This window comes from Peromyscus leucopus, chromosome 10 (assembly GCF_004664715.2).
Source record: "Peromyscus leucopus breed LL Stock chromosome 10, UCI_PerLeu_2.1, whole genome shotgun sequence".
Taxonomy (NCBI): Eukaryota; Metazoa; Chordata; class Mammalia; order Rodentia; family Cricetidae; genus Peromyscus; species Peromyscus leucopus.
The window spans coordinates 27,169,587-27,182,034 of record NC_051071.1 but is presented as its reverse complement, the minus strand read 5'-3'; the positions used below and the strand labels follow the sequence as shown (position 1 = coordinate 27,182,034).

At 53.0% G+C, this 12,448-nt stretch overlaps 1 protein-coding gene and 2 non-coding genes across 7 annotated transcripts; all 3 read right to left on the bottom strand.

Annotated features, from left to right (window-relative positions):
- Positions 1 to 1,242: 1,242 nt before the first annotated feature.
- On the bottom strand, positions 1,243 to 10,970 carry Tbrg4 (transforming growth factor beta regulator 4). Of its 5 annotated transcripts, none has more exons than XM_028870543.2 (12): positions 10,864 to 10,970; positions 10,139 to 10,199; positions 8,597 to 9,059; positions 6,255 to 6,578; positions 5,468 to 5,639; positions 5,053 to 5,210; positions 4,502 to 4,612; positions 3,887 to 4,031; positions 3,364 to 3,609; positions 3,064 to 3,175; positions 2,823 to 2,937; positions 1,243 to 2,277 (listed from the first exon to the last, which is right to left on the bottom strand). In XM_028870543.2, exons 3-12 carry the CDS (start codon positions 8,999 to 9,001, stop codon positions 2,176 to 2,178), a joined length of 1,890 nt encoding a protein of 629 aa, XP_028726376.1. In that variant the 5' UTR covers positions 9,002 to 9,059; positions 10,139 to 10,199; positions 10,864 to 10,970; the 3' UTR covers positions 1,243 to 2,175. The 5 variants fall into 5 exon arrangements, with proteins under 5 accessions (XP_028726376.1, XP_028726378.1, XP_028726379.1 ...); XM_028870545.2 differs by having other exon boundaries at positions 10,860 to 10,964; XM_028870546.2 differs by having other exon boundaries at positions 10,922 to 10,959.
- Positions 5,308 to 5,437, bottom strand: LOC114694114. Its single transcript, XR_003734646.1, has one exon. It is a non-coding gene; the product is annotated as a small nucleolar RNA SNORA5 (small nucleolar RNA).
- LOC114694113 lies at positions 5,814 to 5,949 on the bottom strand. Its single transcript, XR_003734645.1, has one exon. It is a non-coding gene; the product is annotated as a small nucleolar RNA SNORA5 (small nucleolar RNA).
- Positions 10,971 to 12,448: the final 1,478 nt, after the last annotated feature.

Sequence of the window (12,448 nt, the reverse complement as noted above, 5' to 3'; positions counted from 1 at the left end):
GCACTTGGAAGGTAGGGGCAGGTGGACCTCTGAATTTGAGGCCAGCCTGCTCTAGAGTAAGTTCCAGGACAGCCAAGGCTACACAGAAAAACTGTCTCAAAAAACAAAACCAACAAGCAAAACCCCACAAAAAAACAAAACCTGGAAAACAAACAGCAAAGTGGACAGTGCCTGAGGAGCACACCTAGGCTGGTCTCTGGCCTGCATGTTCAAGTGCATATGAACACAGGTACACAAAGCTGGGGCCAGAGTTCCTCCACTGAAGATGATCCTTGCCTCAAAATCGACCAAAGACAAACTTGTCAACACTTTTAGGAAAAGAATTTCAGGGCTCTTAGGGCTAGGCACAATTCTTTTTTAAAAAAATATTTTTTATGTACATTAGGGTTCGCCTGCATGTATGTCAGTGTGAGGGTGTCAGATCCCCTAGAACTGGAGTTACAGACACTTGTGAACTGCCATGTGGGTGCTGGGAATTGAACCCGGGCCCTTTGGAAGAGTGACCTGTGCTCTAACACCTGAGCCACCTCTCTAGCCCCCAGGCACAGTTCTTAAGTCTTGACACTGAAGTACAACCTATGAAAGTGACTAATGAATAACTAATCTAATGGGAATTCTATGCTCTGTCAAGAGCCCAGTTAAAAGAACTAAAAACCACAAACTACTGATTGGGAGGGAATGTCTGCAAAGTGCACAGCCCACGAAGGACTAAGATCTGGAACCCATAAACAAACCGAGGCTGCAAGTGTAGCTCAGTAGCAGAGCACTTACCTAACCTAGCACACAGATGCTGGGTTTGATCCCCAGCACCGCAAACTGCCCAACGCTCTACCATAGGAGCACCTCAACACCAAGAACCGGGACACTGCAGGAAGCAGACAGCTGGTAAATGCTCATCAGTTTTACCAAAGACAGAATGATTACCAGTAACCAGGGAAATGCAACGTAAACCCTCATCACAAGATAACTGTACCTACCAAGACAGCAGAGGCTGCAGACAGAGCTGAGCAGTCCAGAGCACCCGAGCTTAGTTCTCAGCATCACACCAAATCTAGGGGATCTGAGGCCTCCACAGGCACCTCCACTCACGCACATACCCACACACAGAGCTACACAAATTAAAATAAATATTTTTTATTTTTTATTACATCAGGGCTCACCTGCATGTATGTCAGTGTGAGTACTGAGTATTAACTGAATGGTGACCCCCAGTCAGCTCAAAAGAAAAGCCAGTGGCCCATGTGGTGAGCAGCACAAATCTTTATTTCCTCACACACCAACAGGCCACCCCAGCTGCCTTGTCAGCCCTCTATGTCTGCCTCACCTCAACTCAGACAAGCTGTGGCCAGCTGTTCCTCCCCTCCAGCCAGCTGCAGCCACTTTTCTGTTTTCTCTTCACCTCTGTGACAACCAGCAGGCTTGGGCAGGCCAGCAGGAGTGCTAAGCCACACACAGGGCTCAGGCTGGTGCTTGGGGCAATGTACAGAGTAGGTAAGACCCTCCTCTGTCCTCCGCCTCCCCTTTGGGCAAGCTTTGCCTATGGGCGTCTCCTGCAAAGGTTGCACTCTGTTGCTATTCACAGCAGCAAGGGCTCAGGCCTCCATCTTGAATTGGTGGTTTCTGAGTTGGCTGTGGTTAAGGTAGTTATGAGAGTGACATCAGCCAAGTGGATTTTTCTCTTTTTCCAGGATCAGGGCCTTCCAAATGCTCCCACACCTCCCGTTACCATTAGATACTCTCTAGTCACATGGACATGGGAGGGAACCTCTCAGGATCATAACTAGAACTCTGCTGTCTAGGACCCTCCCCTTTACATCCAGGTTTCCTGTCTCAAGCCAGGCCTCCTCTGCTTCGCTGCATCACACAGGCACTATCGGAGAGTTGGGGGAGGACAGCGCACTGGGTAAAATCCTGGAGAGCTGGGAAGGAGATCAGATAGAGTCTGTGTCCAGAATGGAGGGGGGCGGGGCAGAGGAGATAGATACAGAGCCTAGGAGGATACCTGGCATCCACCAAAACCAGAGATTTATTAGGACCACCTGTCCTTTGGAGCTGCTGCCCAAGGTCCTATAGAGACGGTTCATCCTTGAGGGTGACAACTCTGGCTTGCCTAGCACTCTGCCGGGCCACTGAGCAGTCAGGTCTCTGGGGTGCAGCTTGAACTGATGGGAAAGGTCATTTGGCTAGCTCCTCAGCCACTGCTTTTCGTATCTTGTCCTTGAGGTAGGCGCCTTTCTGCCATTCAGACTTGAGATCCAGCCATTCATAATATGGGACCTGGAAGAAGGTGGTAGAGACAGATCGCATGGGCTGTGGAGTCCTTCCCACTGACAGTCCAGTGACTGACGGACTTAAACACCCAGCCCTTGTCCTCAGGAAGAGCACAGAGCCTATGCACATGGAGAGGTCCTGGCTCTGGCAGGGGCAAAGAGATTGCAAACCAGACAGGTCCCAGCAGGGCTTCTGAAGATGTGACAGAAACTCATGCAGCCCTGAAAGCTCTGAACTCTCTCTCTGCAGGAAAGTCAGCACTTCCCATGTGATCCGAGCGCCGAGGTTGTCCTGTGTTACGGCTCCACAGAGCACACAGCAGCAGTCAGTTACAGATCTCAGCCCTAGCTCCACAGGCAGAGCAAGAGTTCCCGGGACTGGGCTGCACTCTCGGCATGTCCACAGAAGGCAAGCTAAGCCCCTGTGTGGCGGTGTGGGGGAGAGGCACCTGGCTTAGGGTTCAGAGCTGGCCACCTGTCTATATCCTTCTAGTCTTTAAATAAGTATGGGCTTCTCCCTCTGCAGTGGTCCCTTGCCTAAAAGATACTCACATCTACTACCAGGAAGCCTGCAGCCAGCATATGTCGACGGGCCAGGACGAAACGGCCCAACAAGTCCTTGCTTCGGCTGTTGAAGTTAGGGAACTCCCAGCGCAGGAAAGCGATCCTAGCAGGAGGCAAGGGTGCTTACCAGGCATGCTCTCAGATTAAGACAGGAGTTAAAAGACATTCAAGAATAGCAGTACTGCGTATCCCTTCCCAGGGCCATGACCAGAGATCCCTGGCCACCTACCTTTTGGCTCCTGGGGGCAGTGGCTTGTTCCCAACTGGCTGGGCAAGGTGAGGAGCTACAAAATCCCTCGGGGGCAGAAAGTGGCCATCGGCATCCAGGAGCACCTCTGCATCTGGGGGAGGACAGGGGCCGGGGGAGGGATGAGGACCTGCAGCGATGCCTTGGAGACCCCACAGTGAACACACAAATAAGCACTGGGGGCAGGTGCCTGCAGCTCTCCGGGTCCTTACTGAGCCATGCAGGGTTTTGACAGCGGGCCTGCTAGCTTTAGACCCTTTCCTAGCAGAAGGGAGCCCTTACCCAGCACCCAGCCATACTGGGTGACCACCTCCAGGCTGCCCTGGTCAGTGCTCCCCAGCAGTGTCTTCAGCGTCTCCTGCAGCTCCTTCTGGAGCGGGGTCATCTTCCTGCTAGAGGACGAGGGGCTGAGGGCTACAGCTGAGGTTGGCAGGAAAGGACCTTTATAGTCGGGGTGCTCCAGCAGGGCAGTGGTGTTGATGTGGACCAACTTCTGGAAGGTGCTCTGCTCCTTTGGAGACTTGCTCCCTGGGGGATGAGAGAAAAGGTAGGCGCCGTTCAGCAGCAGGTCCAGAAATGGGGATCACAAGAGAGACTACATGGGAAGGCACTTTGGGCTGGGGCTCCAAAGTGAAGATCTGTAGGCCAACTTCGGGGAGTTGCTGAAGAGTCATGGGGGTGTGCTTTGGGTGCTCTGGCCTTCTCCTGTCTCTGCTCCAGTTTCTTCCCTGGTTGGTAGATCAGAAAGCTCCCATGCCCCGGTAGAGTGTGCATGCTTACGCGGTGTGCAGGGCAGAATCCTCACCTAGGAATTGTTGGTGAAGTCCAGGGTGGAGAACTGTCTGCAGCTCGGCTTCTCGAACCTGCTGTAGCACACACAGCGCCCACACGAGGTCCACCTGCAGGGCTGGCTCCAGGCTCCCCAGCACAGAGTCCAGCTTGTCGTGTACCTGGGCAAGGCGAGCACAGTGGAGGGCGCAGGCTCAGCCCAGGGACTGCAGCCAGCCCTTGCTGGACCTGTCCTACTGGAGCCAGAGGCAGTTACTGGAGAGCAGGACCAACACCCTGACTGGGAAAGGCTTGCACCAACCCCAGGCTCATATTCAAGGGACCTTCTTTGTGCTGGGAGTCCAGTATCCTGTGCTCTTTAGCTAGGTTTATCCACATCCTGCCCAGCAGCAGGGACCCAAGGCCCTTGAGATGCTCCCCAGTGGGCAACTGTGATAAAGGAAGGATGTTTTGCCAGGGCACCTAGGTGGTTATACTGCTGTTGCCCCGACAGTCTGCCTGTTCTCCAGTGGTCTCTGGGATGCCCGCCCCCTCCCATACCAAATGTGCCCACCCCCACTCCTGCCGCTTCTGGACAGTGGCTTGAGCCAGAAGTCAGTGGGTCAGGGAAGTGGTCGTTCGGCGTCCATACCAAGTTGAAGAACTGATCCTCTTGTTCAGGATGGAAGTTGAGACGGGCGAAGGCGAGAAGAAGGCTGCACAGGTGGGACAGGGAGACGTCCTGGGCCCTGCTCAGGAGGTGCTAGGCCATCAGAGGGACAAAGTGAGTGGTGCCCTGACAGCAGCTGCCCCCCTTGGGAGCCCAGACTATTCACCAACTCGCTGACAGCTGACTTGGACACTGACAGCCCTAGGGACAAGTGCACACAGGCACCGTGTTTCTGGAATTCCACTGGAGTGGGCAGGGGCCGCGAGACAAAGGTGCGCCCCCCCCACCCTCCACAGCTGCCCCAAGAGGAAGGGAAACAGGACATTCAGGAACAAAACAGTCCCTTGCTTGCATGTCCCCCCTGCCCCCACACTATTAGACATGGTTTTCCAAATCAAAGTAAGAAAGTCCGTATTCACAACCCAAAAGGAGTTATTTTCAGCTTGGCTTTGCTTCCATAATCAAAGCAGTGGTTTCCTACCGAGGCCTGCAGAGCCTCTACACACAGAGCCCCAGAAATGGTCCTAACTCACCTGAGTAAAGGCTTCAAACAAGGGCAGGTTGAGCCACTTGAGGAAGGCAAAGGACTTGGCGCAACGGGCCACCTCGCCAAGTGTCATGCTGGGAATGAAGGGCAGGAGGTCAGCAGCTAGGCGCTGGGACACTTGGGTTTGGTGGAAATTGAGTTTACCTTTGGGATGGAGCAGACACCAGAGATTCGTTGTGGGGGAGGTCAGTGCCCCACACCCCCTGCCCTCCCCCATCTCAGACTTGACATCTAGGGGGCTTGGTGTCTGTGACTAAATTTATCCCGGAACCAAGCATGGGCACAGGGCTCAGGAGTCACAGTTTCTATGGCAGCCTTCTGGGCCAGTGCTCGCCATCATTAGGACAGGCACTGAATTTGACATGGCTGCAGGTGTCCTCGGCCAGGGCCCCTCTTCTCACCGTAGGCATAGGCCAGGTCCAGCAGCACGCCTTTCGTCAGCGGGAAGGGCTTCTGTACCAGGTGGTAGGAGATGGCCCGCAGCAGGGGCACCGACCGCCGGCTCTGTGCCGCCAGTGTCACGAGCACCTTCCGCAGCTCCTCAGGGCCAAACTGCTCCACCAGCTCCAGGCACTGTCAACCACAGCCGCGCAGGGATCAGCTGAGGTGGCTGGGACGGCTGGGGGCAAGGGTCCCATCCAGTGCAGCCCCTGTGAGATAGCAACTGGGCCTGAGCTGACTCAACACAGGCCCGGCTGCACAGAATCAGCCCTTTCGCGTGCCCCAGGGACTCCTGGGCCCGAGGTGCAGTGTCTGCAGCCAAATTTATCCCTAGGTCCCAGGGCAGGGGACCCAGGGCCCATGAGCAGCAGAGCTTGCTGTGGCAGCCATCTGGGCCAGCTCCCGTCATGAGAAGACGGGAACTGAATTTGACTTGACTGCAGAGATAGCAACATGAAAGGGGCAGCGGACAGAACCGCCTTTAGGAGTTTTATCTAGAAGCTGAACTGAGCATGGGATAGCTCAGGTCTAACCAGGACTCATGCGCTATAGTAACATCAGGAGTTGCCCACCACACCCACTTCTTACGATCATTTGGTTAGGTGTTGGATTTCTGTGGTTAGAGCCCTTCCCGTGTGATGCCTGAGACGAGACAGGGGCTTCCAGGGCTCCAACCCCCTTTCTGCAGAAGACTGTCACCCACGGAGCAGGCCCAAAGTCCCAGAAGGCCTCTTCTCAGCCCCATACCTTGTCTTCCAGGCGGTTCATCAGTGACTCTGAGAGGTGTCCCGCCTTCACCATCACGGTCACCACTGTGCGGCTGTCACTGATCTCGGTCCAGCGCCGCTCCAGGTGCAGCAGCAGCTCCGCCAGCAGCTCCTGGGAGTGCTGCTCCCGCATGAAGGCGGCACAGGACTCAGCCAGGTAGACCAAGTGCTTGTACTTGAGCCTCCGCAGACGCCAGCGCACTTCCTGCTCCACCGACTGCAGCTCCTTGGAGGTCTGAGGGAGCCCTAGCGTGTACAGGCTCCGCAGCAGCTTCACGAGGGTCCCGTGCCAGACCGAAGTTATCTGCGCAGAAAAGCACAAAGACAGTATGAAGCCAGTTCCAGAGGTATTTAACCCAACTATTCTGGGGAGCTACTCCCACCCCAGCCTCAGGGGACCCGTTTCCTGAGCCTGTTCCCGGAGCCTCCCAAGAACCTAGTGCTTCTACCAGAGGTGGCTCGGGCAGTGTGCCATGGAAAGACAGAGCTCTAAGTGTCAAGAGAGATTCCTCAATACAGACTCACAACAGACCACAGTCCCTAGTACTGGGTCCTGGCACAGCCACGTGCTGTGCATCCTTGAGCTGCTAGCACAGAAGCTACAAACAGAGGTCAGAGGACACGGGCCAAGGGCCTTACCTCCACCAGCACTAGCTGTCTGGCCAGTCTTATTACAGACGTACTATTTTTGCTCACAATGACACATTTTTAGGTATAAAAAAACCTGGTTTTTCTTCAGAAAAATCATTATTTTGAATCTAAGGAGCTCCAACCCTTCCACTTCTTTCTGGTGACATGGAGTTGTCCCCAAGTCTCAGAACAGCTGGGTCCAGATCCTGCTCTCCCTGCCACCACCGCCTCTTTTCTGAAGAAGCTGACTCTTCTGTGCACGCAGTGACTCGGGTCTTAGGAGCTACGGGGAGCCCACCATCAGGGAAGACGGAAGGGGTGTGATGAATGGCTCTCATTATTTGTGCTCAGTCTCTGCACCCGACATCGCCTCTCCAAAGGGAATGGAAAGCAAGCACACGGAGGGAGACGAGCTGGGAATGGAGAAGGGCCGCCTGAAGGGCTGGGGAGGCAGGGCAGCCACTGCTGTTAGCCTAGCCCCGGGCGGTCTGGCTGCCTGAGCCTCTGTAGCCTCCTGGAAAACTCTATCTTCACACACACACACACACACACACACACTGGGGATAGTGAGAGAGCCTCAGAGGACGTTGGTGCCCTGGGGAGCATGGAGAGATGCCACGCACCAAGAAAGACTACTCAGATACTGTGGACACAAGTATCGTCTTCCCAGGACATCTCTATATTTGCAGGCAGGCAGGCAGGGTCTAGAGGTGCAGTTTTCAAACTGAACAGCAGCGAACCCCGCCACTGACATTGTGAAGACTTGGCTTTAGGGCTGGGGAGTAATTGGGAGGGTAAATGCCCGAAACTAAGCCTGATGGAGAACTGACCCCTGTAAGGCGTACTCTCAGTTCCACATGCATGTCATACAAACACAAACAAAATAACTTTCAAGCCACACAACCCCCTTTGCTTCTAGTGTTTCTGTCTTACTATTCTCTTCCAATACTGAGTCTTGTATCTTAAGACTTAAACCAAACCAAACAAAGGCCACATCTTATTACAGTGGTTTAAAAACCCCAAGCTTTTAAAGCACTTAGCCCAACCCTTCTTTATCACACTGAGACTAGGGAGCGAAGGCCAGTTTAGCTAGGGCAGGCTTGGACTTCCTTTTAGCTGATGGACTCCAGGGAAACAGCTGTGTGAAGGAGTCTTTCCTCACCGGGGCACAAACTGGCTGTAGTGGAGAGCTGCTGCAGAACCACGCCAACAGGCCTTACCTTTTCCTCCTGTTCAGCCTCTGAGGCTCTGAATGTGACTAGAAATTAGCCCTAGGTTCAGGGACCGTCCATTAGGCACCCTGCACTGCCTGACATCAAGGGTCGTGTCAATGGGCAATCAGACACTGAGGGGTGGGAGCAGAAACGTAAGCTACAGCTCTGCTGCTGTGGAGAAAGCCCCAAGGGAACTGAAAAGAACCAGGCTCATCTCCTGTACTTCTGATACCAGGCACCGGATTGCCTGTCTTTGACTCAAACATCTACCTAACAGGCTCCTGGGAGGATCAACAAAATGCACAGTTCTTTGAAATCTCGAAAAAGAAATGCCAGGAGCCCTGCCTACAACTAGTGCTAGTGGTGAGGGAGGGAGAGAAGCCTCCTTGCAAGGATTCCAAAGACCTCAAGAGAAAAGAGGGGAGTATTACTATACTTTCCCCTCACCTACACCCCCAGGCAACATGTTAGCGCTCACCTGACTGTTGACCTGGCTGACAAGCTGCTGAAAGCGAGCATCCTCTACAAGCAAGGCCTTTTCCTTTGGCTTCTCGGACAGCAGGTAAGACAGCCGGATGAGGATGAGGGCTGCGTGATTGTGGTGCAGGTGATGATCCCCACCTAGCAGTTCTAGCAGCTCCTCTGGCCTGGTGGCTTTCTCGATGAGGCAGTCCACCTCCTGGTGCTCTGGGTAGGGGGTAAACACTTGCTCTTTTCCCAACAGCTCCGTCAAGGAACCTGAAGAGGGGGAGCTGACTGAGGAGGTCAGAGTCTTACAGGCCACCCCAGCAAGTCTCAGTCGGGCAACTGGAGCAATGGTAGGGACCAGGCGAGTAGCTTCTCTCAGCAGGCATGTGCACTGCTTCATCAGGCGAACGGCCATGATGGCGGGCGTCGGGAGAGGGAGGGAGGTAAGGCTCCTAGCAAGCGATTCCGAAGTCCTGAAAAGAGCGGGGACTGTTACATAAACTTAGAGGACCACGACAGTGACAAGACACAGCTATCCTATAGAACTGGCCTCAGTCTTTTCCTGTTCTCAACACCCATCACATACAAAACGGCACTTTCCGAAGCCAGAGTCCTGAGCTTGTTTCAGTACAGAAAGCGGTCGGACACCACAGCTCAGCATTCCGGCCTGGGAGGTGCCAGTCCTAGCGGCACTTCAAAAACCCATCCGGATCCCCAGGTCCCACCCCATGTTTCCTGGATGCAAATCTGGCCATGTGTGTCTTGTACAGGGCTAGGTTGTTTTTAATTTCCAAGGTATTCCAGGATCAAAATTTCTTGGCTTAAAGAAACATGACAGGACATTCTAAGTCAGAATGATTCTGAGAAACCTAGGATACATAATTCATGTTCCTGAAACTTCTGGGAAAGCAAGTGACCACTACTGATATGGGTGTTAGATACAGACAGGCTGCCTCATTAACCAACCTGGAAAAAGCCACCACCACCCCTTAACTTTTGGCTTTTTTTTTTTTTTTTTTGTATGTGTTGGGGGGCTGGAGAGATGGCTTGGTAGTTAACAGCATTCTGTTATTTCCAGGTAAACAAAATTCAGGCCCCAGCACCCTCGTCAAGTGATCTAACTGTCTCTGGGTCTCTGTGGGCACCTGCACATGTGTCCATGCTCACACAGAGACATAAAGAAGCAATTTAAATTGGATTTTTTCTTTATTTTTAGACAGAATCTCATATAGTGCAGGCTGACTACAATTATTTCACATGGCTGAGGATGACCTTGACCTTCTGTTCCTCCTGCCACTTGAGTGTTAGCATTACAGGTGTCCTACCACTCCTGCTTTTACTCCAACTAGGCAAGAGTTCCAACTGAGTCACACCTGAAAACTTTTTAAAGCAAAACTCCCTACCATCACCTAGAGTCACCTTCCCAGTTTTTATCCAATCCCCGAGGCTCCACTTTGTACTTTCATCCCAGAAGACTTGCTTACTGCCTTCCAAGCTAATCACAGGGCATGGCAAAACACACTGCCTTTTTTCAAGTCCTGCAAAACGTTACCTTCTTCGAGAATATGCTACATATCCACGTTTCTCTCAACAAGTCTGCCCAGTCTTGTTCCCTAAAGTGAGACAGGAACCAGGTGAGGCAAATTACTGGATCTTGCTTCAACCAAAGCAGCGAACACCTTAAATTTTTTTGTTTCTAGGAATAGGGTATATGACCAGCTCATTTTATTGTCACACGAGCAGATTACTGCAGCTGTAAAAAAGATTGGCTTAACTTATAATTATGGGGACATAAAATATGGCTCAGAAGGGGGAAATTTGCCCAATCCCAATATCCACCACTTGCTGAACCCAGACAGTGAGGAAGTACTGGCAAATATCAATTTTCAAGGCATCTCTAAGAATAATTTTTCCCCCCAAAGCTGAGGACCGAACCCAGGGCCTTAGCAAGCGCTCTACCACTGAGTCAAATCCCCAACCCCAAGAATAATTTAAATAGAACCTACGTTGAAGTAATTACCAACCCTTAAGCCTAAGATGTAGAGACGCCAAGGGTCACTGCGGGGAGCTCGTTCTAGCCGACTAGGCCTCGAGTCCAACGCGGGCAGAGGGGCGCGTGCGCAATAGCAGGCTGGAACCGAATTTGCAACCGGCCAGCGCCCTTGGGTCACGGAGCCCAAAGCCCCTTTCCAGCCCGCCCTCCCCCGACACAACAGCCCCGCTGGGCCTTGCTAACTGCTGCCCTTCCCAGCCACCCTTCCCGGCCCGGGTACCCACGCTCAGCCACCCAGCCTCTCCATGACGCCAGCCTGGTGCAGCGATCACCCTCGCTGACCTCCATCCGCCGAACTGCCTCCACGCGGCCCGGCGCGCTCACGCACGTCACCTGCGCGCCGCCGGAAGCGATGTAGCCGGGCGCGGTGCGCCGGAGGCCACGCCCTCCTCCTTTTCCGGGCGAGCTCCGTCTTGGCTGAGTACCGGCTTCCGGTATTGGGCAGCCTAGCGAGAGGCCGGGACGGGAAACACGGCCGGCAGGGGAGGAAGGGACGGGAGGGACTGCTGGAAGGCAGGGTTTGACTGGTCAGGACTTCCTCCCTGTGCGGGGTTGGGGTAGCGGCTCTAATGTCAGTCGGTGCTTGGGGCGTTCGCAGGCCCTGCAGGGGAGGTGTGGGTTTGCACTGCGGAAGTGACTTTAGTGGGATGGCGCCAAAGGGCGCTGCCAAATGGCGACTGATTACAGAGAGGCCAGTTGTAGCTGCAGCTGAAGGTCTTTTGGAAATGTAAGCCGTTTGTCTAGATTAAACCACAAAATTGTACAGACACGTACATGACAAACCTATAAGCTCCTGTAATTTCAGTCCTGGAGGCAGAAGCAGGGGTCTGAGGCTAACCTGTGCTACAACGGAGGCTGATGGAAGAAGCAGAACAGCCGGGCATGGGGGTGCACGCCTTTAATCTCAGCGCTGGGGAGGCAGAGGGAGAAGGAGCTCTGTGAGTTCGAGGCTAGCTTGGCCTACACAGCGAGTTCCATGACAGCCAGGACAATATAGAGAGACCCTGTTTCAGCACCCCCCCCCCCAAAAAAAAACAAACAAAACCAAAAACAAACCCAGCGGGTTTGGGGTGATAGCTCTGCCCATAAAATGGTTGTTATGCAAGCATGAGGACCTGAGTTGATCCCAAGAACGTTAAGAACAAAAGAAAACTACAAAAAGTTGGATAGGATGGTGGGGTGGTGAGTTTTCCTTGTAATTCCAAAGCATGAACACTAGTAACCATATGACAGAGTCTATACTAGGCTGTTTTGAGATTATTTTTTCTGCCAACAGAATCCAAAACTCTACACTTTAGCCTCAGGCAGACTCTTCCAAAAAGGACAAAAGACAGCCACTTTCTTCACCAAAACATCACAAGAATGATCTCTAGGCAACACACTACAATTCTCCAAACCCCATAGCCCTTCAAGGCACATTCAGTACACTGTCTTCCATGTTCCTTCAGTATGGCCCATTAAGTAGTGCTTAAAGCATTCTGTTTTCCTAATCCAAACTCCCAAAGTCCATATTACTCCAAACAAAAACATAGTCAGGCCTATTACAGCAATATCCCGGTTCCTGGTACCAACTTCTTAGTTCGGGGTTTCTATTGCTATGAAGAGACAACAGGAACTCTTATAAAGGGCAACACTTAATTGGGGTGGCTCACACAGTTTTAGAGGTTCAGTCAATAATCATGATGGGGAAAATGGTGGCATGCAGGCAGGCGTGGTGCCGGAGAAATAGCCAAGTGACCTACATCTTGCAGGCAACTGGAAGTTGACTGAGACACTATCCTGAGCATAGGAAACCTTAAAGTCAGCCCC